This window comes from Nyctibius grandis, chromosome Z (genome assembly GCF_013368605.1).
Source record: "Nyctibius grandis isolate bNycGra1 chromosome Z, bNycGra1.pri, whole genome shotgun sequence".
NCBI classification, from domain to species: Eukaryota; Metazoa; Chordata; class Aves; order Nyctibiiformes; family Nyctibiidae; genus Nyctibius; species Nyctibius grandis.
In genome coordinates this window covers 77,725,391-77,750,614 of record NC_090695.1, presented here as the reverse complement: position 1 = coordinate 77,750,614, position 25,224 = coordinate 77,725,391, and the positions used below count along the sequence as shown (strand labels likewise).

Below are 25,224 nucleotides of genomic sequence, written 5' to 3'. Positions count from 1 at the left end.
CCCTGAGCGACTACAGTGAAGCTTGCATAGTTAGTCCTCATCGTAGTTACTTTCACAGATGCAATTTTAATTGCAGTTGATACTTGGGGTGTTGTTTTTAATTACGTGATGCTTGATCTGAGGTCCGTGTTTGTAAAGATTATTCTCCTGGAAGCATAAACCACAAGGATAAGGACACATGCCAAGATGGCTTTGCTTCAGAGCTTTAGTGCACTTCAGCGTTACACAGAGCTGCCAGTGGTACTTTTGTAGGACCGGTATGGCAGGTTCAGCCTTTGCAGGTGGGAAGTTTCTTGTGGTTCTTTGTCTCCTGGTACCTGCTGCTTTGTCAGAAGTGATGTCAGATTCCCAGCAGTCGGCCTCCCCTGCGCCTTAGTGCACTGTACAACGTGCTTTTGCTCTTAGCAGTGCTACCTGGTGAAGGAGATCAATGAGTGGTGCAGTTCTGTTCCCAGCAAACGACAACCACAAGAGAGAAAAATACTGAGCAGCAACATCAGACTGCTTTACAGCTTCTTCCAAAGAAACTAATTTATATGATTGAGCTGTCCCTCCAGCCCTGAATTTTCACAGCTTCTCAGTGCTTTTCAGTTATTGCTGACAAATAGAAGCAAGGTGCCTTAATTTACAGATAGTTGTTTTGCAGCCAGGTTTTGATTTTCTCAAAATTTCTATCCATCCATTGTATATTGTCTTCAATGGTTTCAACAGCTTGCTGGACACAGCGAAGCCGTGTGCTTTTTTCCTCCAGAGAACTGAAGAATTCTTCTACCTGTCGACAAAAATGTAAAAGAACAATTGGTAAAGAGGCAGCAATATTTCTTAGGTGCACAGGAAAATGTTTGTGACCCTCAAACCCGGCCTTGGGTCTTCCAGCCCTGCTCCCTCCCACCTCCCACCCCAAGAACAGTTTTTTAAAAATGTTTTTGTAGCAGCTGGATCTCACAAGCTGAGAAAGATGACATTTCAGATCAGGTTATAACACAACACAGTTGAAGGAGCTGTTGTGTCGTGTGAGGGATCCATCCAGTTCCTGCTCATTCAACAAACCGTTGCAGCCCTTCAAGCTGCAGCATCCGCGGGCAGGACGGTGGCGGTTCAATGTGGATGTTGCCAGGAGACCGAACATCAGCTGATCTGCTTCACAACGAGCCTTCCCCTGACACTCGGTTAATGTCCCAGGCTGTCAGCTGGAGAGGGTGCTCCTGCTGACACAGCCCGCAGGCGGCACAGACAGCGACCTTAGAGCTGTTTTCAGAGTGACTCACTGAGAGTCATTGAGATTTGCCGCAAGCCACTCATTCGTTTGGAGGAGCAAAAGTAGCCGAAGTGTTGATGGTAAAATACTCTAAGGAGTTTTCCCAGCTCAGGGAACTCTGTGCCTCCTTTTAGTTTTCTAAAACAACCCCTCCAACTCCCCCAGTGCTGTGGAAGCCACTAGTGTTATCCTTGAAGCACATGGAAACCTGGAGGCTGCTTCTACTCCTTGAACTCGTGGCATTCCCTGTGGCTGCTGGAGTGCTGGCAGCAGCCTTCCTCACTTCTTTTTTTCTTTTTTTTTTTAGGAGACACTCCTGATCACAAGGCTCATTGTGGAAAATTAATACAACCTCAGACTTGACTTGGTGTTAATGGTGGCCAGATACTTTCAAAAGATACAGTACATACTGTATAAATTAAATACATCATTTTCTGATCATGTACTTGGATGAGTATGATACGAGATGCAAATACTTGTACAAAGTACAAGAAAGATAAATAGGACAGAAGGAAGGGAGTTGCTGGATTTTTTCCCTCAACCTTATACTGACTTTGTGTTCAGAGACTCATACCTAAGTCCCATGGATCCCCAAGGGAGATGCAGCCACATTTCTGGGTAGGACACAGAAACATCCCCACAGTCTGTGCCACTGGCCAAGACACTGCTACTGACACACCGTCAGAGTCCACTCAGGTTTGAACTGAAGACTGAGAACTAAGTGCAAAACAATGTACTGCTCTCTATATTCTTTCACTTTATATTTAATATGGCTGCGTTACTTATGGCTGTGTTTTGCCCTAAAGCAGTACATTTTAAACTGGCAACAAAGCAGCAGCTTCTGAAAAGAAATTGTCAGGGATGCCACTAAATCTGCACATTGACCAGTCTGAGTGTTTTACCATCGACAGAGATTGTGGAATAAGTAGACAACATTATTATCATCTATGGCAACCAGAAGCATGGAGGATTTTCCCCAGAACAGAAGATGTAGAACAGTAGTGTATTTCTCACTGTCCTTCATCGTTTTTCTTCTGCCCACTCAATGAAAAGACCTAGGTTTTTTTTCTCACTACCTTCCAGAGTGGGTAGAAAATATTAACAGAGGCAGGTAAACTATGAGCGCTTTGGCAGTCAGTCATACTCTGCCTCCAAGCTCACTGTTTAAACAAAGAACATCTTTCTCCCGCCCACTGACTCAATGCTCTGCCTTGAGTCATCCAACTCATCACCACTGTAACCTTTTTCAAGCAGAAGGCAGGATATTACCCTGATGCTTCATAACTGGCCATCCTTTCACCGTGTTAAGATTTAACCAAATTTCCGTTTCAGGTATACTACAACTGTTTTTTAAGACCAGGATCTGAATGGCTTACCTGTGCAAGCTGTGACCTTGTCGAGTACCGATGTGTCACCCCAGCGACAATGTCTGCTATGGAACTTGAACCAAGTTCAAATCTGGCAAAAAAGAATCACCTGTACTCAGAAAATGTCTATTTTTGTAGAAAGTAGAGTTTTAAAGTACAATTGGGTAGAGAGAGTGGTAAACCAACTTGTGTCCCTTACTTTTCTACAAGTTTCTCCCAATTTTCTTTTAAAAATATCCAAGCTAGATGATAGCCAGATGGGTTTCTGGCAACACGTACAATAATATGTGGAAGATCCTGAGTTCTTATGATGTCACCATGCAGACCTTGATCCATTAACCTGAGATTAATAACAGAAATGGAAGTTGTTTAGTAGATAAAGCTGACAAATTACTGTTCCCCTAGTATTTGGTACTATGGTTGAGAGTTCACATTTCTGAAGGTCCTGACACATCACTTCTGCTGGGTTACTTCCAGCTTTTCAGGACGTACTCCTTGGCCACATCCATCTTTCCCATTTCTGTTACTTTCACAATTACAGTTACTTAGTAGACCTGTATTCTGAATATTAAGGATAAAAATGAGACTACATTTTGCTCCTACTCAAAATTTCCAAATTAACATGAACCTTGCACCTCCCTCTGTAAGAAATGTTTTGTCTACACTGTCAGTGGAAAATTCAGGCCTGCAAGTGCTGCTCGTGACTAAGGTGTCTAAAGAGCACTGCAATGCAAAGAATAAAGAATAACATAATGAAACAGCTAAAGTATGTCTCCAGTGGTGTCTGAATGCAGTTAAATCAGTGTCCCATGCTGTCACCCCCATCCCATGGCAGAAATCAGGTTCATGGAATGCACGGTTTGAAAGGAACACCTTTCAGGTGTTTTCAGGTGTGTTTTCAGCAGGAAAACTCAAATTTTTATAAGAAATGTACAGCATATGTACCCATCATCAAAGTAACTACAAAGGTAAATATACACCTGTCTGTCAAGCAAAGATACGGTATCTGAACAGCTGTTTTATTGCATTTTGTCCCAATTTGCTACTGCAAATTCTGAGCACACTGACTCACAGAATTAAAAGGTGCAGCCACTTCCTCACACTGTCTTAACTCTGTGAAGCATTTTATACACCACAAAATTCAAAAGCAATGAAACACAACTCTGAATAATTCTATTTCATGTTTCAGTGTTTGTAAATTTTCCCCAAACACATTTCTGTTCTGTGTTAACTACTTACCACTGAAGTTTGTCCTTACTTCTGCTGAGTCTGAGAGCTAATTCAATGTTCTCTCTCTCTACGCTGAATGAGTGCAGTCTGTACTTATTAAGGAGGAAATCCCAACCTTCGGATGTTTGTGCTCCAACAACATACACTGCTGCCTTCACATCTGCTGGCAAGCTACAACAAATTGAATACCAAGTTACTCTCCATGTCATATTTAGGAATACACGTAGAGACACCACCATGTCACCATTACACGTCAACTGGCATAGCAGACAATGTATTAAAAAATACTGGTCCCTCAGGGGTATTAGAAAGTGGTTCCTGTGGCTGGGAAACAGTTAAGTATCTCAGGCCGTATCTCGGTATTATTCCTGCCTTGGAAATTACTTCCAGAAATTCTGGACTCATCACTCCTTTTTTTTTTTCTTTATTTTTGTAGATTCCTTTCATGGCTATGCCCAGTCAGATACCAATGTGTTTTCTTTCACATGCCCAGAACAATCTCTCAGAGACATTTTGGACGGTGTTTGAGGGAGGAGTTCTTATGTCATGACGAGAAACAAAAATAAAGTTCATCAATGGTAGTTACTTAATTTTACAATGGGTATAGGTCAACCTTCAGATACATAAATGAGGGAATACATGTTACTTTCACTTTTCAGAACATGTTTAACCACTCAGGTTGTGGAGTACCACATGATGTGTGTGCTAGTTTGGGCACATATTATGCACCAAACTAAAAGCACTGGGAAGCTAAAGCATAAGATGCAAAAACTAAGAAGATTCGACTTCAGAGTGTGAAAAGGACTGAAATTTAGCTCTTTTTGTAAATTAACTCTAGTGTAATTAAACAGAGTATCAGCAAAAACAGTAGTAGTTACAGAACAGACCTCAGGGTTCCATTGGATTTCTGCCACTCTGCAAAATACGCTTTGGCTTTGTCCACACAAGGCTGGTACTTGTGCATGCACGCAAACAGCAGGAGCAAGTGCCTAAGCAATCCCTCAGACACTGAGCCTTCATCACTCCAAGACTGCTTGTCAATCAGGTCTCTAAATAGATTGACTATATACTCCAAAAATAAGGTAACAATAAAGATATATTTTAAAGTGCGTTTAACAGGGTACAGGCAGAGTTAGAAAGTTCTAGATACTTAAAGTGTTACCTGTAACTGCTTTTCTGTACCATCCATATCCCTCCTCTCCATGAGCCTGTATATAGGAATCAGCTCCTTCAGACCTTGGAGTATAGGCATGATCTGTCTTTCATGTTTCAGGTATAAAGTTAAATCAAAAGCTTTGGAAATTGACAATTTTTTTATTCTAAGGAAGTGGAAGAGAGGGGATAAAACAAGTTATAATTAAATTTTAAAGGTAAACTTAAAAGCAAAATCCACGCCAAATGTTTTTAAGAAAACTATACAAATAGGAAAGCCGTAAAGGTATTTCCAAATCCCTTTTAACTTTGCTTTTTGAAGTGAAATGTGGCTGAGCAGCTACGTAAGCTATGAAACCTAATATTTAATCTTTGAACTAAGAAATAGACAGTAAAGAAATGATTTAGAAATATTTACTTTTCCCCCCCATCTCGCATGCGCCAAGGTTATCCTGGCACAGCCTCTCGCTCTTGCTCTCTCCCCACTATTGCTTTTGCTCTACAAACCACATACATACAGAAGGAATCCAATGACCGAGATAATTTCCTCGGCAACACCTTTCTAGCTCGACATGCAGACATTTAGCCTGCAGTACACCTCAAAGCTAAAATCCCAACTGCTTCTCCACTGTCTTCACCTGACTTTGCAAACTGTCTTCTACCTCTATCTCTGAGGATACTTCTCAATGGTTTCTTCCAAGAGCAAACAGAGAAAATGCAAGATGTCTTTCCTCACTCTCCCTGTTCATTTTTTCATTCTTCTACAAAACCTTTTTGTTCTGCTGCCTTTCCATGTCAGCTCCCTGCACACACTCTCATTTTGTCCTTATTCACCTGCCTCTTCTGCCTCAAAATACAAGTATTTTCTAGTCACCCATCATAGAACAAACCCTGCTTAACCCAATTTGGATGTCTAATTGTCCCTTCTTCCTTTCCTCTCTAAGCTACCTGAACATGCTGAGCAATCTTTCTTCACTCTCCTCTTTTCATACTAGAAAGACCTTTCTTTTGCTGTCCAAACGGAAATCTCGACTAGCCCTGCTGACGTCGCCTTGTGAGCTGCCATCTCAAATTCATATGGTCTTAACTATTCCAGCCCTCCCCACTACCCTCTTTCTTGAACACCGTACACTCAGACCAGTAGTTACTTCTGTCGGTTCCTTAGTTCTCTGTGCCAGGCTAAGCACAACTGTTCGCAAAGCACCTCTTAAGACACAGCCTTTTCTAACGCATCCCCAGAACTAAGACTCATCATGATCATAATCACGTCACATCTTTATGACTGTAACAGTCTTGTTTCCAACTGACAAATGGCACCAGCATCTTCACAGGTGCAAAAACATTATTCTGCTCCGTCACTTCACACTGGCATCATATTTCACTAAACAGGCTCAGATAAATCCACTGCAATCAAGAGGAATCCTGGGTTTACACTGCTGTAAGCAAGAAAAGACTATGCTCTCAGTCTATTAACAGACTTAATGAATACTATATACATTATTAACACTTCCTTCCTCAGTGGTATATACTCATAGAGAGTTTGAATTTTTTTCAGACTTGGACAGAACACCTCACCTCACGAGCTGGAATATGTCGTTAATGAGACTTGCTCTGTCATTGCTGCTAATCACTGTATGGTTCTCCTTCAAAAGGTTAATCAGACGATCCCATCCATCATCTTCGTAGTGCACAATGTAATACCCATTCATGCCCACATTGAATTTAACCCACTCCACCTCTTCCGGAAGGATAATGACATCTGGAAACAAAAATGTAACTCCTTTTTTTTCTCAGTGATTCAAACACATCCTAGTACTATACCCAGTAATACTGTTACTCTCATTTCAGTGATTTAAAGAACACAGTTACACGGCTTCTGAATATATTAAGAGATCATGATAACGATATTATTGAGCTGACAAAAATTTGCTTCTCTGGTACTAGTAGTTCCAGTTACCCATTCTGAAAAAAACCCAGCAAAACTAAAAGGCTTACGAACAAACTTGGAATAAATTAACTGCCTAATTAGTCGAAGAAATTACCTGCTTTAGTTGTCATCAAAAATCTCTGAACAGTGTTAGATTTACTGGTAATGTAGGTTAGTGGAATGTGCCACAGGTACCTATTGCAAAACAGAAGTGCTTTGTTTAATGAAAGAACTTTGCAAAAGCTTCTCCACCATGTCCCAGTCTAACCACTGAGGAGCACCTTTTGCCCACACAGTCACAGCAACGGGCTGCAGTCACACCCCTGACCTCAGTGCAGAGCCAGCCGCATCTAGCTAGCTCTCTTTTAGTTGGCTTGGGGGATCACTGACGCTGAAGCCACAACAGCATGACATTTCAAGCCCAGTTCCACTAGCACGTCTCCAGTGCAGGCTCATCTGGCTCACCCAGACACCCAGCCACTGCAGCTCTGAGCTGCTGGCACCTCGGACAGGCACACAGGGTTCAACGACGCCTACCAGTGCTGCTAATCCTGAGCTACACAGGGAAAGACTCGCAACCAAACAGCTCAGGGAGCATTCCTTAAGAAACAACAGTAAAAGCTCTTACTGTACATCACTGTTTGACATAGCAGAGTATTTCAGTTTGCGTGCTGAGATTTCCCCATTTTTTTTTACCCTGTGGACGAAGGAGAATCCACTCCCTTCAGGTAGCGCTCCTGCTGCAGGTGGATGTTCCTCCCTCTCACGGTGACAGTTACCAGGGGAAAACCTTTTTGCAGTGTCCAAGTGTCCATCATTGCCCTCATATCAAGGGTCTCTCCTTTAGTCCAGTGCTGGTTTTTAGTGAGGAGAAAAAGAAGAAACGTAAGAAGAGGAGGAAGATGGGAGTACACTAACAGTGAAACAGAGGTGGGTATGTAAGAACTCTGTACAAGATGCTGGGCATCTGTAAGCTCTACATAGGTATGCTTAGACTGGATATCATGGCATCTCCAGCTGGTTTGCTTGTGGAAGCTTTCATATGTTTAGTATGCAGAAAAGGAGGCTCAGGGGAGACCTTCTTGCTCTCTACAACTGCCTGAAAGGAGGTTGTAACGAGGTGGCTGTTAGTCTCTTCTCCCAGCTAACAAGTGACAGGACGAGAGAAAACAGCCTCAGGTTGTGTCAGGGGAGGTTTAGACTGGATATCAGGAACAATTTCTTCACTGGGAAGGTTGTCAACCAGTGGAACAGGCTGGCCAGGGAAGTGGTGGAGTCACCATCCCTGGAGGTATTTAAAAGCCGTGTAAATGTGGTGCTTAGGGACATGGTTTAGTGGTGGACTTAGCAGTGTGAAGTTTATGGTTGGACTCAATGATCTTAAGGGTCCTTTCCAACCAAAACAATTCTGTGATTCTATATAGTTAATGACATCTCTTGAAGTACTGCTGGTTTTCAGCCAGCCCTGGGCACAGGAGTAGGATTTCTGTCCAATCTCAGAAAGAACAGATTTCCATGGAACTGGAGAAGCTTACACCCTCCCTAGAACCATGCTCAAGTGGCAAAGAATGCTTTTGGAAGGTGCACCTATCAATGCCACAGCACAGAATAGTAATGTGAGAGAACACAGATATGTTCCAAACTCCCAAATACTGATGGGTAAAAAATGAGATGCTTACTGCATTTGAAGACGACTGCTGGCTTCTTCTGCAAAAACCATCACCTTGTAGTTCATTTTTGTCAGTACCTACTGTAGGGCAAATCTGAAAGGAAAAAAAAACAGGTTTTAGTCATCTCTCTCTGATGCCATAATCACAAGTACTGGTCATAGCCTTCAGTAACATATTGGCGAGACACATTATTCATGAGAAGTTACAAAATTTGAAAAAAGTAAGAGAACGAGGAACACTTGCATTTGTCATGCTGTTCCACAGATCTTCATTTTTTGTATTCTGATAGCTGTATTTCTGCAGGTACTGCACAAGTCCAGCTTTAAACACATCAGCAGTCAGGTAGTCCCTCAACATATTTAATATACAAGATCCCTGAAAAAAAGAGTGACAAAGTGTTTACAAAACTACTCCTTAGCTGGCAAGATGCTTGTTTCAGAAAAGTTTCAGCATGCCACTAATCTATGTAACAGTTCGCTCTGTATATCTCTCTGATTAAAAAGAAACACTTTTTATGTATATTGAAACAGTACTTTGTTTTTTTGTGATCTTTACTCTTAAAAATATTACTGATTGATTGATTAAGTTACGTTATTATTTTTTTAACTACTATACAAGCCAGCACCATATAATGCTCCAGTGAAAAACGCTCCTTGGGTTAAGAACCCCAAAAAATGGTTTACGACAAAATTGATACAGAACAGATAGAAGAAGAAAAGCCTTCCTCATTTTAGAAATGCTAAAGGCAACTGCCATTTGAATCTACCCAGGTGTTTTGGACAAGGAACTATTCAACTCATAAAACCATTAACACCATGTGTCAGGAACGTCTGATACGTAGGGGTGAAATCAGTAAAACACAATTGTACAGTACAAGCAGTACAACTGAAATCAATAGCAGTTATGTACTTTACCTTCTCATAAGAAACACTACCAAATATTTCGAAAATTTGAGCTGGATCTTCCACAGGAGTAGATATAGGATGTGATGAATTCAATGCATCCACTGCCATGGCATCAAAACATCTCCCTAAGAAAGAGTCTTCCTAATAGGAGGCAAAATCAAATATTACTACTAAATTTTCCGCAGTGACCACTGAATTCCTACTCATTCACTTTTTGGTGCATTCCACGTGATCTTTAAATCATACAACGACAGCAAAACATATTTCTTTTTATTCCAGAGCATGAAAAACCCCAAAACAGTAACACAGAGAGCCAAATGAGTTCTAGCGTTCTAAACTAACTTAAACAGTTGATCTGTCTGAAGATGTCCCTGCTCATTGCAGGAAGGGGGTTTGGACTACATGACCTACCTTTAAAGGTCCCTTCCAACCAAAACCATTCTGTGATTCTGGTCTATGATTCTATGACTCTAAATAGTCAAGCTAATGAGACTTTAAAATAACCCCCAAAAGACACCTGCACATTCCAACAGTTTTATAACAGAGGGGTAACCATAAAGCAAATAATAAAAAAAAAAAAGTAAATTTCCCTATTATCATGCCAGTGTAGTGCTAGGGCAAAATTCTGCCAAGATACATTGTTGATCTCACTTTGGTAGAAAATTTCATATATTGGACCTCTGCAAAAGCTAGTGTAAGGATTCTTCGTGTTTTCAAGTCTGACCCTATTTGATGAAATAAGATAAAATAATTTCTTTACACTTTTGGGTGTCTAAATGTCTTTAAAAAAAGAATACACTTTCACTGCAATCACTAACTTCCATCATAAGTTCCTGAAAATATTTATGTTAGTTAATAGTTAAATCAACATCCCTACCCTTCAGAGTTAACATCAGATAATCCTCTCAAACAGAACTTTAAAAGGGGTCCACAGCACAAATCTGTTTGACCTTTATCCTTACTCATTAGTGGATTTAGAAGGCAGTTATAAAATAAAAATATAGTAACTGCTGCTTACAACTCTCAGTTCTGGATGGGTAACGCTGACTGACACGAACTCCATAAACTTTGCGAATCCTTCATTTAACCACAGATCATTCCACCACTCCATGGTAACGAGGTTGCCAAACCACTGGGGAAAAAAAATAAAGGAACTTCTGAAATTAAATACACAATTTATCACAAAAGCTGCTACTGACGTGTATGAAGCTGCATTTATAGTATGTTATTGACCTCTAAGGAACCTTTTTTTAGTGATACAGCTTGCTCTGGTCTCTTCCCATCGCATTTCTCATTTTAATGGTAATATGCTAAAACACTGTCTTCCACTCATGTTCCAAGAAACCTTGTAAAGAAACCACGTTTGGCAGGAGAGCCACAGAAGAAACAGTTAACTTTTCCAAACTTTTGTGTTCCTATTTTGGTGGCCTGCAATTAATTTCAAGGGCTGACAATGGTGCAAAGGCCCTGCAGCATTGGAGCTGCTAGACTGAACACATTTATGTTTACAGCCCTCCATGTCTATGCAGCCTGCCGGGACTCCTTCACCAGAAACAGTCCTTGTCATCCACAGATGAGCACACACGGATGAAGCAGCTGTTTTCACCTTATAGCTCCAAGGTTCCCCTTGCCCACACAGGATCCACCAACCCTGATCCCTCTGCAAACCCCAGCCCACTCAAACTCCTTATTCTTCCCCAAGTCTAACCTGATGAGCCAGCTCATGGGCTATTATCTGAGTAATGTGAAGTTTAGAAAACGCTGAGGACTTCTCAGGGTCATACAACAACGCAGATTCCCTGTATGTGGTCAGTCCCCAGTTTTCCATAGCACCAGACTGAAAATCAGGAATAGCTGCTAAATCTAGAAAAAAACATTAAGATAGCACTAATATCATTTTACTTGATAAAGAATTCGCTCATCCCACTTCATGACTGCTCCCACACAGGCACACGTATCACACGTACTTCTAAGGGCTCTCTTAACTGTAACTACAAAAACATACTTTAAAAAAAACCTCTATACAGAAGACAAGGATTTTCAGTTCCCAGCAGAGCTTTTCAATCTCAAGTTCTGTGAAGCAGCCAGTTTAAAAGCCTGTGAGCCAAACTTGGCCCTGTCTTAATACTCTAAATTGCTGATTTTGTGCTATTTTACTCTCTATGCTTAATAATGTTCTCCAATAAGTGACATTATATAACACTTACCTTGTTTAGGTAAAGGATATGGAATACTGAAGTAATCCTCTTAGAAGTCTAAAAGTTTCACTGCTGCATCCAATGCATAATCTGCTTGGTTGATCTTTTCTGGCACCGTGTACACAGAAATCTACAGCAGACGAGCAGGGAGCACCTCAATACCAGCACCAAGAGCTTACAGAAGTTGTTCTCTATCACAGTTAGTCGAATGACCATAAAAACGGACACTAGAGCACACACCTAACACTTCTCATACAAGAGTCACTAAAACATTTGCAGAAAAATATTATCGGAATTAGGAATACAAGGTTTAAAACTTACCCACCAGAACCGCTATGCCCCTACACAAACTGCTACAATTTCCACCCCTACCATATTAGAGCCATTCAGCTGAACATGTTTATTTTAGTGCTGATTCTCCATGAAAACTGTATTTCATTTGCCTTTAATTATATAATCTTACGTGAAACAAACTATGTTACCAATGCATGTAATTATATGAAAAGCAAGCCTGTTACCAAAAACTTTTGAAACTAACAAAGCTCAGAGTGCAAACTAATCATCCAATTACAAAACCAATTTCTTTCTCTCCTTTCATTCCCGTAAAATACAAAAAAAAGCTCCTAGAAAATGAGACAGAGTTACCTTAACTCCATGACTGGTTACTTTGATGATGGATTTAAAATCCGAAATGATAAAGGCCACAAGGTATGTACTCATCTTGACAGTGGTATCAAAATGATCCTCAACAAGCCAGGGAGTTACATTCACAGACTTCACCTAAAAAATGAGCACAGCTCATCACCCAGGAGCACGATCTGTGAGGACCCTGGCACCAACAATTGTTGTGTTTCTTCTCATTTTAAAGGTACTACATTTTTAAAGACACTACATTACATTTTAAAGATACAACACTACATTTCAAAGATACCCTGGACAGCAGTCATCCCGATGCCCACTCTTCCCCACGCAGAGAACAAACACACATACATGTACATATACGGGCAGCTTCATTCGTAAGCGCCACTTACTTCTGCATTGGTAAAACTAGAAAACTGAAAATACTGTTCACTGCTTTAGTCTTCCTCAGTGCCTGCCAGCACACTGATCGAACTAATTTCACCCAACTTCAGCTGATTAGAAGCTGTATAAATCTCACCAGCCATTGTTACACATGAGAGAAACTAACTCCTCCAAATCACGATTCTGTTACCGCAGATATCTAGTTCAGCATAAAATGAGTGGCCTGTTGGAGGTAGCCATTTTCCCCTCTTGGTTACGGAGAGCCTTAGCTAACTTAGACCTGGAACATGTTTAGCCACACTGAACTGTAACACTGGCACCCATTATTTTATCCATTTCTCTATAAAAGAATTCATTTTTTATACCAACGTTCAAAGGTGCTTGGGGGAGGTGTGGGGGGGTGCTGTTCCCTCATTTATAAGCGTTAGTTTCCTTGCAAACCAGCAACTAATAGTACAGATGAAATTATGAAGAATCTCCTACATCCAAAGTAAGACCAAATGTACAAAACGTAGTTAACCCTATACATGCATATGTATTTATAATCATAAACAAGTTGTAGCTATTACATGTACAGCACTTTCACTGAGATGTTTTTTGAAGTCCAAAGTATTCTTTTTCACAGAGAAGGTCCTGCTTATCTGAGAATTAAGTTAATGTACATGAATCGTGTATTTACTCATCCATATTTCATCATTAATCCTAAAATCTAAGATCAACATGGAAAGCATTTTGTGAGTAAAATAAAGATTATGGAGGCCATGCTGTGCTGATCGTACCCACACCTCTGCTGACAAGCAGGAATCCACACGATGCATTATTTTCTTCATTCCTTTTTAACCTTGTGTCAAGACCACCAGCAATAGCACCACACACTCTCATAAAAGCACCAAGTTAATATTCAGATCACCATTCCCACTAACAGCAACTGCCTGGACGTTCTGTTCTCCTTTTGCTTTCCTGTTTCAAAGATCATCAATCAACTGCACAATGTTAAAAGTATCCACCTACAATAGGCATATTGGACAGCGCAAGGTGCTTTGGTTCCCTCCTAATCTTAATTGAAAACGTGGCTTTGAAGGCTGGTTCGTCGAAACATGGGAAGGCCATCCGCGCAGCCGTCGGCTCGAACTGCGTGGCTGCAAGCACCCTAAGCAGGGGAAAAAATAAGGGTTTTGGTCACACACCTTCACGTGCGCAGCGTTCACCTCCTGATGTGTGAAAACAGTAATTTCACATTTGCAAAGTAACTGCAGGTGTTACTGGAAAATTGTAACCAAGAAAACTCTCTAAACCAAATGACAGTTTAGAAAGCCGACATTGGTTTATCACAGTGCTGGGTGCATGGGGGATCTCTCCTCCTGGCATGCACACCCAGGGACAAAAGCACACTCATTGTATACATTATAGAAAAATGAATATTCTTACAGTTCCTGAGAAAAGCCCTCCTATTCCAAGAAACCTTATGCATATGCTAATATAGAATCATAGAATGGTTTGGGTTGGAAGGGATCTTAAAGATCATCTAGTTCCAGCCCCCCTGCCATCATGGGCAGGGACACCTTCCACTAGACCAGGTTGCTCAAAGCCGCATCCAATCTGGCCTTGAACACTGCCAGGGAGGGGGCATCCACAGCTTCTCTGGGCAGCCTGTGCCAGTGTCTCACCACCCGCACAGGAAAGAATTTCTTCTTAATACCTAATTTAAATTTACCCTCTTTCAGTTTAAAACCCTTGCCCCTCGTCCTATCACTACATGCCCTTGTAAAGAGTCCCTCTCCCGCATACATATACATATAAAAAAAGTAATTATCTTTGCGCATGTGTACTAAATTGGGGAAGGGGTCTTGGGTGGTCTCTGGGGGTCATAATCCCCCCATACCGATGCTGTCGGCTGTATGGCCCCACTTCTGCACAAGCGTGGTTGGTGCGTTTCTGTTGACACATGCAGGTGGCTCCAAGGAGAAGATCCTGTTCTGGTTCTTACAGGATTTATCTCTACTCCTGGTGCCAAAGCTGTGAATCGAGTCACTTAAGATACTACAAAGATGTTGTTCACAGTCTTGTTTATCTTTGGCCCTTCTTTGTAATTAGTGAGGAATAACAAAGACCTTGGATTCTCTAAGACTAAGCACAAGCAAGAGGCAGTCCCAGCTATAACTTTACGTGTTATCAGTCCTAGAAGCAGACGCTGTTTGCAGAACATGCCGTTAGCTTCAGAAAGCGCAGTTATTTTAGCCGAGAGGAAAATTACTGAAAGGAAAGCTGATCCTGTCTAAAGCTTACACAGGCCTTTTAGGGCCTGCTTCGAGGCCTACTCTTCCTGCACCGCCTGGTACCACCAGCAGGTCACAAAGCACTACCTGAGCTCTCCTTCCCGCGTCCTGTAGGTGCTTTTGTAAAAGCCGTGGAAGGACTCGGAGAGGTTCGCCGAGTACCGGATGACGAGGGTGTAGCTGCCGCCGGCGCGCAGCGGCTCGGCGGCCACCAGAGCCACCTGCTCGCGGTCCGGGCGCTGCAGCACCCGCGCCCGCCGCGCCCCGCCGCCGCCGCGCCCCGCCGCGATGGCGGCCCCGGCGATGCGCAGCCGCTTGCTGTGCAGCACGACAGCGCTGCTCCGCCGGGTGACCGCGACCTCGATGGCGGCGGTGCCGGCGAAGGCCAGGGTGCTGAGGTTCGGGTGGATGAGCAGGTGGTAACGCAGCGGGACGATGTGCTCGGGCAGCCGCACCGCATCCCAGGGAAACGGCGTGCGGCCGCCGCGCTCACCGGCGGCAGCCCGGGCCGCGCTCAGCAGCCCCAGCAGCCCCGCCGCCACGGCCGGGGACCGGCCTGCAAACGGCGCGGCCCGAGGCAGCGCTGCCATTTTCGGCACCGCCCGGAGGGGACGGGGGGAAAACGCAGGAATTCCCCCGCCGGAGACAGCCCTGAGGCGGGCGGCACCGCGCCGCCGCCCCGGCCGCCCCCCAGCCCGCCCGCTACCTGCCGCCGGCCCCGCAGCCCCCGCAGCCCCAGCGCCGCCGCCGCCGAGCCCGGCAGCCAGAGCGAAAGCGAAAGCGAGAGCCAAAGCCGCCTAGCCGGCCACGCTGCGGAGCGGCCCCGCGACAGCGGGGTGCCGCGGGAAAGGGCGGGGCCCGCGGGGCTGAAGGGGGGCTGCGGGGCTGCGGGGGGGCCGCGGGGCTGAGGGGGGACCGTGGGGCTGCAGGGGGGCCGCGGGACTGAGGGGGGGCCGTGGGGCTGGGAGGGGCGGAGGGGGCGCGGGGCTGCAGGGGGCCAGCGGGGCTGGCGGTGAGCCGGGCCGGTGTCCCCCGTGCGCTGCCCGCCCCGGCCTCCGCCTCGCCCTCGGTGGGGGGTGGCCTGGCCCCAGCCCCGTGGAGGGTCTTTTAAGCGGGCCGGGTGGAGCGGTGCGGCTCGGTTAGTGAACCGGAGCGGCCTGGGGCGGTGCTCAGAGGGGCTGGAGGTGGCGGCATCCACGTCTGTGTGGTTTCGGGGCTGATCTCCCTATGGACTGGCAGCCGTTGGACAGGAGTATGTTCATTAAAGCTTCCGTGCTGGAGTGCAATTCCTTTCCCTTCACAGAGGAGTAAAAGGCAAGTAAGCCCTTAACATGTGTTAGGTCTTGGTGTCACCGCTTGTTCTTTTCGAGGCTGCAGCAGTAACTGGGGAATGTGTTACTTACGCGTTTAAAGAAGTTTAAAACATTCGGTTCTAGTGTATCACAGACACCTTCACAGACAAGTTTTTTCGTTAATCATCTTCTTAACATGCAGCATCATTCCTGTTAAGACTTGGATAATGAAGACTGCCATGCCAAGCACAGTGTGTGGACAGACTTTGAACACAGTGGGATTTGGTGGAATATGTAAAGCACTACGTAAAGCACTATATTTACATCCAATTAGTAAATTTTATTGTAAACAAGCTCAGTAGTAAAACCTATATCTTACAAGTTCATGAGGAAATCTCCGGGGCAGCCATTCTCACATCCATGAGGACTGTCCTGTGGGATTTGTGTGGCGTGAGCAGACGGGCAGGGAACAAACCTGAGATTTACCTTTTCTTTTCCTGTCCCCACTCAATACAAACGCTGTTGGGACAAGCAAATGTCAGAAATATCAATAAACATCTGCGTATATTCACGTTCCTCAGGTGGTCTCGAACCTGATCCTCTCCTACGATGGGAGGGACTTCATTCCCCCAGTCCATGCCCTGAGGTTCAGGGTCTTGAGAGATGTGGGAAGAGAGATTGCCAGTGAAAACTGAGGAAAAAAATTTGTTCAGCACCTCAGTCTAATCCATGTCTGTTGTTGCCAGTTCTCCTGTCTTATTTCTCAGTGTCCCTATATGCTTCCCAGGATACCTGTCCCTGCTTCCGCTGCCTGTGCCTTTCCTCCTTTAGCTGGACTAGGAGGTCCTTACCAGGCCATGCTGGTCTCCTGCCTTCCTTGTCCCGTTTCTTACACATGCGAATTGAGAGCTCTTATGCTCTAAGAGAATGTCCTGCAAGAGGAATGCCCTTAAGGAGTTGCCAGCCCTGTTCAGCTCCTTTGTCCCTGAGGACAGTTTCCCTGGGGGTCCCATCATGGGTTTACCCTTTAAGGTAACCATAAAGAGCAAAAGAGGGCAAAAGAAGGCAATAAGGCAAAACAAGGCAAAATATGGCAAAGGCAGCTAAATAAGGCTAAATAAGGTTGAATAATGCTAAAAAAGGCAAAATAAAATGCAAAAGAAGGCAAAAGAAGGTAAAAGATGGCAAAGATAAGGCAAAATAAGGCAAAATAAAAAAAGAAGGCAAAATGAGGCTAAAAAAGCTAAATAAGGTAAAATAAGGCAAAGTAAGTAAAAAAAGGCAAAATAAAAAGCAAAATAAAAAGGAAAAAAAAGGCAAAATAAAAAGCAAAAGAAGGCAAAATTAGAAGCAAAATAAAAAGCAAAAGAAGGTCAAATAGGGCAAAATGCATAGAAATAAGGCAAACTAAGGCAAAATAGGGCAAAACAGGCCAAAATAAAAAGCAAAATAAGGCAAAAGAGAATGCAAAATAAAGGAAAATAAGGCAAAATAGTCCTAAAAAAGGCTAAAGAAGGCTGAATAGCGCTTTAAAAGGCAAAATAAAAAGCAAAAGAAGGCAAAAGAAGGCAAACTAAAAAGGAAAATAAGGCAAAATAACGTAAAATAAGGCAAAATTAGCTAAAGTACGGCAAAATAAAAAGCTACATAAAAAGTTACATAAAAAGCAGAATGAGGCAAAATAATCAAAATAAGGTAAAAGTAAAATAAGGCAAAATAAGGCAAAATAAAAATGGAATTGCCTTTTCCTTTTGAAGTCTTTGCATTTTCGAGGTGCTCCAGAAGATAAGAGGGCTCTCAACTTCAAGAAGGGGGAAACTGCTGTTCATATCTCACAACAAGATTGAAGGAGTTGGAGTTTTCATGGAGAGAACCTTTCCTCTGTAACACAGTGAACCTCGAATAAAATCACGAGACTGGAAAATTCTCGACACTTTGTGGTTTACTTACATTCTGGATATTAGCACCATTTGTCAAAGTAGCAGAACATATGAGGAGGGGAGCAGAGAAGAAGAGGAGAGAAGGGAAGGGAAGGGAAGGGAAGGGAAGGGAGGGGAAGGGAGAAGCTGAGTGGATGGGTGGGGAGAAGGAGAGGAGAGGAGAGGGGAGAGGAGAGGAGAGGGGAGGGGAGAGGAGAGGAGAGGAGAGGAGAGGAGAGGAGAGGAGAGGAGAGGAGAGGAGAGGAGAGAGGAAAAGAAGGCAAAACAAAAGGGAAAAGAAAAGGAAAAGATTGCAAAGAAAGGTAAAAAAAGGCACAAGAAGGCAAAAGAAGGCAGAAGAAGGCAAAATGAAAATGAAGCAAAATAAGGCAAAATGAGAAGCAAAATAAAAAGCAAAAAAAGGCAAAATATAGAAAAATAAAAAGCAAAATACATTGAAATAAGGCAAAATAATGCAAACTAAGGCAAAATCGGGTAAAATAATGCTAAATAAGGCTGAATAATGCTAAAATGGAAAATAAAGAAACAAAAGAAAGCAAAGGAATGCCAGGATAGGCAAAGAAAGGCAAAAGAAGGCAGCAGAAGGCAGAATGCAGCAAAAGAAGGCAAAATAAAAAGCAAAAGAAGGAAAAAGAAGGTAAAAGAAGGGAAAGATAAGGCAAAATAAGGCAAAATATAGAGCAAAATAAGGCTAAAAATGCTAAATAAGGCAAAATAAGGCCAAAAAAAGCAAAATAAAAAGCCAAATAGAAAGGAAAATAGATTGCCAAATAAAGCAAAATAAGGCAAAATAGGGCAAAACGGCAAAATAAGGTAAAATAGGGAAAATAAAGCACAATAAACAGGAAAAGGCGCCAAGAGAAGGCAAAAGAAGGTAATAATAAGGGAAAATAAAAGGCACAATGTAAAGCAAAATAAGACAACATGAGTCAAAATAAGGCAATAGAGGGCAAAATAGGTCAAAAGAAGGTAATATAGGGAAAAAATGAAGGAAAATAATAAGCAAAGAAGGCAAAAGAGGGCAAAATAGAAGGCAAAAGTCAAAATAAAAGGCAAAATTAGGCAAAATAAAAAGAAAAAATGGCAAAAGGCGGCAAAATAAAAAGGAAAATAAGTCAAAAGATGGTAAAAGAAGGAAAAGATAAGGCAAAATAAAAAGCAAAATAAGGCTAAAATGGCTAAATAAAACTGCTCCGCCTCCTGCTTGAGGCTGGCCTCAATCTGCCGCAGGCTGTGCTGAATCACATCCGTGGGGAAGCGGAGCCTGTCGTCGTCCAGGTAGAGCAGCCTGCAGTTTCTGCACCGTGCAGTAAAATGCTTCGTTCCTCCCGTTTGCACCCCTGGACAAACCTGGTCCTCCTCACCCCGTTAATCCCCTTCTGCAGAGGCAAACCTCCTCTTCAGCATCTCCCAACCCATGCAGCCTCCCCTGCCTCCCTCCTCACCCCCACCTGCCCTTCTCCAGCCAGATCAGCCACTCAAAAATAAATCCTTCTCTCCGGTTTCTCAAAAGCTACCTGTGCGTCCTCCTGGAGCTGCTCAGGAGGAAGAAATCCTCCATCCACTGACCACAAAACCTGTTCAGGGATACCCACCCACCTATTAAATGTCCATACCCCACCAAATCACTCCGCTGCTCGCAGCAAGCACTGGATGCAGCGGTTCTGCAGATGCCACTGCATAATCCATGACCGTCTAAATCAACACTTACAAAAATAAATCCTGAAGATCATAAAGTGCTACCATTTTGCAAACTGGGCAAAAGATGTTCCTTACGAGCAAGTAATTTGTGGATCAGTGCTGAACTTGAGAAGCCAAGCTTCACAGCTTTCGTGTTTTTCAGCCCTATGAAGAAGCATCGTTTCTGTATTTTTCATAATGGCTGTTGCAATTCGCAGACTTGGGCAGCCAAGCCAGCCCTGCTCAGAATGAGCCCCGTCTTCTTCCCATGAGGACCAAAGTCCTTCAAAGCAGGACTGGACATTTCAGTAAAATAAAAAAAACAGACAAAAACCCACCAAGAATGCAAAAATCTTTAAGAATGAGTTTGAAATTCCCCCTGAAGGTCTCTACATCATGAGTAACAGTAACACCACCAGCATCTCTTGACACAGCCATGTCGTCCTGAGCAGTCCAATTAGGGTCAGGCCCATTCCAGCACCATTTGTGTCCCACATCCAGGAAAACCCACAGGTGTGCTGGTTGCCCCTAAATGTGTTTTCTTTCTCCCTCTACTCCCACCACATATCTTCGCTATTGAGTTTCGCAGTCTCTCATGCAGTGCTACTAGCTAGTATAATAATATACATATAAAATATATAAACTAATAGCTTCATTCCAGCTGTTCTGCTGCTCATAATGTTCAGTATCAGAGCAAGGAGAAAGCAAAGCCAATGGACCTGGGGCAGGGGGAAGGAGCTGAAACTCCCCATTTCTGGACCCCAGTGTTACAACTGAACGTGTGCTGAATGTCTGCAATTCCCTTTACCCCCTTGTCACCTTGGGTTTCATGTGTCAATGTGGTCCTCATTGAAGCTGGGCAAGAGTTACCACAGCTGCTCTCTGGTTATTTCTGGTGGCAGCCCCTTGGGTCGTGGCTCTGCTTGTCCCAGTACCCTCCAGCCCACCAAGGCACTATAGACAGCCCGGGGGGGGGATTTTCCCACAGGCCAGTTACAGCCTTTTCTGCCATTCCCACCCTTACTACAAGGAACGCACTGTGCTCATTCCAGCTCCCCTCCCGCGATCCTCTGGCAAAGGATGCCCTATAAATAAGCACAGCTTCAAACAACCCTGGCTCCTGCTAGAAAGCCACGGTGGGGAGGAGACTGCGATGGCCACCCCCCTCTCTCACAGAATCACAGAATGGTTGGGGTTGGAAGGGACCTCTGGAGATCGCCTAGTCCAACCCCCTGCCAAAGCAGGTTCACCCAGAGCACATTGCACAGGGTCACATCCAGGCTGGTTTTGACAAATCACAGAATGGTAAGGGTTAAACCATGGCTGAAGAAATGCTCCTGCTTGTTTCTTGCCCTCCTGGCTTCACTACAAAGGCCCGTCTGGTACCTCCATTGCCATCTCACACCACCAACTTTGACCTGCGGGCTGGTCCTCACAGCCCATCTGCCATAGCCAGGCTGGCAGGAGGTGGAGGGGACTGGGCAGGGGATGGAAGGGCTGGCAGTAAGGGAAGGTTTGCCCGAGGAAACTCAGCTAAAGTCTGATTAGGAATCTGACGGGAGGCGAGAAGAAAGCGTAGGGTGTGGAAAAACAGGAGAAAGATTGCTTTGGAGGAGAATAGGTCCAGAGCTCTGGGCAGTTTCATTAGAGGAATATTAAGTAAATGAATCAGAGCTTGCGGTGCCTGAGGCTTGGGAAAGCTGCTGCTGGTGTGAAGGGATGGCAAGGGAAAATGTGGTTCGTGGCATGCTGTCTCCTTATGAAATTCAACCATAACAAAAGAAGAGGAAGCATGTTGCCTGCCTAATACTTTTATTAACATTTGCAGAGATCAAGTAATGCAGACGTTCAGTCCATGCCTTCGTCTGTACCCGATTCAAGCTCTGCCTCTGCCTTGCTCCGGGCTAGTGACCAGTGAGTGGTTTCCAATTCATTGCACTTTCAGAAGGCAACACAGAGCCCTCGGCGCTCCCCACTCCAGCAGCACCCACCACACCACACTGCTCTTTTAGTTTCCAAAAGTAATTTTGTATGTCAGGTGCTATGCATTTGTAGCTGGAATCTGCATACAAAATTTGGCTCTTAACTCCTGCACTGAAAAAAATGGGATATTGCACTAATACCCACCATGCAAGAATGCCACGTGTATCAATAAATGTATATCTTATATGTGTGTATATATATATGTACGTGTGTGTGTATATATCTATATAGATATATATGCAGATATATACCTCTGTGTGTGTATATGTATAAAAATATCTATCATCTTGCAAACAGAAAATCCAAGCCTGAAATTAAGATGGATAAAGCAAAATGCCTACTTCTAAATTAGAATATTAATTTCATAAGCATCTGGGAAACTCAAGGTAAGGAAGTTAATCCCGAGGATGCTGTAATAATAGAGATACAACAATAATACAATAGACTGTACTAATATATATTTAACTGTGTGAAAGAGTTCCAAAGATCTGTAGATTGAAATTGTATGCTTGTACGGAAAAAAAGTATTAAAGCTCCCAACCGACCACTGATCCGTGGTGATGCCAGAGACCAGGAGAGGCTAAGGGAAGTTAGGAAGGTTACAAAAACCTGCCGCCCCACCGGCAGCACTAGCAGGGCTCCATCAACCCTTGACTGAAGAAAAAGAAAGAAATCCCTGTTTGCCTGACACAGTCTCTGGGTGCTGCTTTCTCCCCCTTCTCCTTGTGCCCTTCTCTGACCCTGTGCCCCACCATGGGTGGCACCAGCCTTCCCTAAGAGACCCTAAAAGATCTGAAAATAGCTCAGCTGACAGTCAGGGAGGGGAAGGTGCAGAGAAAGGAAGGGGTGGAAACCTCAAAGGAAGGAAAGGACTAAATGCAGAAGTTGTAAGTAGCATACAAAAGAGTAAATGCATAAAAGAATGAAAAAATACATTTAGGCTGATATTTAAAACAAAAATCAACTTACCATGAGTTCTCTTTGTGTCCAGAAAAGGAGCTGGGATGAGCTATAACCTTGCCACCTCCAGCACATGTCTCTGCAACCCACAGAGCGTGACAAGGCAGGAACCTTCCCAAGATGGGCAGATGTTTCAGGACAACTGTCTGTGCCTGTGCTGGGGGTTCGTGTGCGTGCGTGCAGAGCTCAGCTGTTGACAGCACCAGTTCTTCAGTGCTCCCATCTGGCGTGCCAGGGTGCTGGAGGAGCAAGTGTCACAGCCCTTTTCCCTGCCGCAGGTGGCCTGTGGATTTGTGATGCTGTGATTGTGGAGAACTTTCACCAGAGGGTGCAGAAAGCTCGTCTTTCTGCTGCTGCTTTCAGCAGCTGGCATGTTACATGGTTATAGGAATCACAGCAGCGTGCTTCTCTGTCAATGTCTGATTGCTTCTCTCCCAGAAAACAGCTTTTTGAACACTATAACACAGATTCCTTCCTGCTTTGTCTGTGTCTTGGCATTCAGAGGGGCCCAGCTACTTTCAGAGGTGTGTAGACTTTCACAGACACACACACGGAATGTGCTGTTAGTAGATCTCATCCCAGCATGGTGCAGAGAAGCCATTCCCGAGGTGAACCGGTGTCTATCCTCTGGGAAATGCTTTGTCACCTTTCTGCCTGTGTCTCCGAGACACTCGTGTTTACGAGAGGGGTGACCTGCAATGAAAAGGAAGGGACTAGTTCTGACAGAGGAAGGACTTTCTCAGCATCGTACTCTAGCTACACACGAGCCCATCCTCATCCTCCCTGGGTGCCCTGAACTGTGTGGGAAACAACTTCTTGCTGCCTTTTCGGGAATGCAGGAGTGATTGGTTTCAGCACAGGCAAGACCTGAATCTCAGAGTTTCTTCCACAACTCTCATGATTCTGCTTTGCCAGCTGAGGAGCGGATAGATGCTCCAGCTTCAACATCTCTGTTTTGCACCCAAAAACTACAGACCGAACAGGGCATCTGGAAACACCCTGCTCCTGGGGACACTTCTTCCATTTCTGCCATCTTGGCCACAACAGCATCTCCTGTCTAAAGCAGCGTCACAACAGGGGCACAAACTCGGAAAGCACGGGCAGGGCCAGGCAGCGGCATAAATCCCCCCCTATTTCCAGGCTGCAGGACGTCACTGTTGCTATACTCTTCATTCCTTCCCAAGACATCTCCAGCTCATGGCGGGTGCCTTTGTCAATCTATCGCTGCCTCAGTCGCTATCAGCTACACAGTGGAAAAAACTAGAACGGGAACCACCGTGCTCCATCCCACAGCTCAGATTTCCCAAATGAACATCAAAGCTTGTTAGAAGAAAACAGTGAGCAAAGACCTTTCTGGGATGCAATGCCAAAGTATGGATTTCATAAGCATTGTATTTTGAGGAAGAGGGGAGTGCGAGAAGCAGAAAAACTCTGGCAACAGCAACATGTTCCACAAAACATTAAGGTGTGAATACTATTTCCTTGTACAAAGTCAAAATTAAAATTGTTTTTCAGTACACAATGCCTCACCCATCTAAAATGGATCTTTTTATGAGATTTGTCTTATAACCAGTGTTGATGCCAGGGCAGTACACTCCAGATAGACCCACAGTAACATTTCAGAATATCAGCAGCTCAGGAAACGGTTTCTGCACGCCCATGCTTTTCTCTTGGTTGCACAGCAGAGGGAAGCATGAGGCCCACGGTGTGATGAACATGCCCTTCCCTCGTCCTTGAGAAACCCCTGTGAAAACAGAAATGAGATCCGTTCTTTAAGGACAGAACATTCTTTCACCATACCATGTAGAGCTCCTGAATATGGGTGACAAATTCAAATATGTGAGGCAGAACATCTGTCTCGTAAACGTATGGCAAATTTGAATCACTGGCAATTACAAAGGTTGTTGGGGTTTGGTTTGGGGCTTTTTTGTTCCGGTAGCGCTGTGTCTTAGGTGATAATTTAATTGCACATCTCATGACTGAGCTGACGTTGAGAGGGAATGCCTGGTGAAGGAGTTTCGATCTGCAATCATTTCTTCCTTTACTCCAATGCTGTTAGGATTTCCTCATGTCTCTCTGCTAAGGAAAGTGGTAACTATGAGTTTGTCTGAATCCACCTGTACCAAGCCATTGAATGCAGTCTTTTATACACAGGAACGTAGTAGATAGATGCAGCTATCGGCAGGTATCGCTAACATGATGCAAGAGGATAGTGCTTGAGCAGGTTTCCATTCTTCATACTGGAAGGGAATTTTATGCTTGGAGCATTGTCAAAGTGCAAAAATCATATACAAGTTTAGGAAAATATTTTTTTTGTATCAAAATGGAAGCTCCATGTTCTTAGTGTGATATATTAGTCATTA

At 43.9% G+C, this 25,224-nt stretch overlaps 1 protein-coding gene across 1 annotated transcript; it reads right to left on the bottom strand.

The window, feature by feature from the left end:
- Window positions 1-625: 625 nt before the first annotated feature.
- ERAP1 (endoplasmic reticulum aminopeptidase 1) lies at window positions 626-15,596 on the bottom strand. The gene is given in 18 exon segments (XM_068422957.1): window positions 626-772; window positions 2,635-2,716; window positions 2,825-2,965; window positions 3,865-4,026; window positions 4,743-4,924; window positions 5,018-5,174; window positions 6,583-6,766; window positions 7,050-7,129; window positions 7,631-7,788; window positions 8,614-8,697; window positions 8,848-8,979; window positions 9,519-9,650; window positions 10,528-10,641; window positions 11,218-11,372; window positions 11,717-11,837; window positions 12,353-12,487; window positions 13,742-13,880; window positions 15,094-15,596. Coding segments are annotated over 18 exon segments (2,808 nt in total).
- Window positions 15,597-25,224: the final 9,628 nt, after the last annotated feature.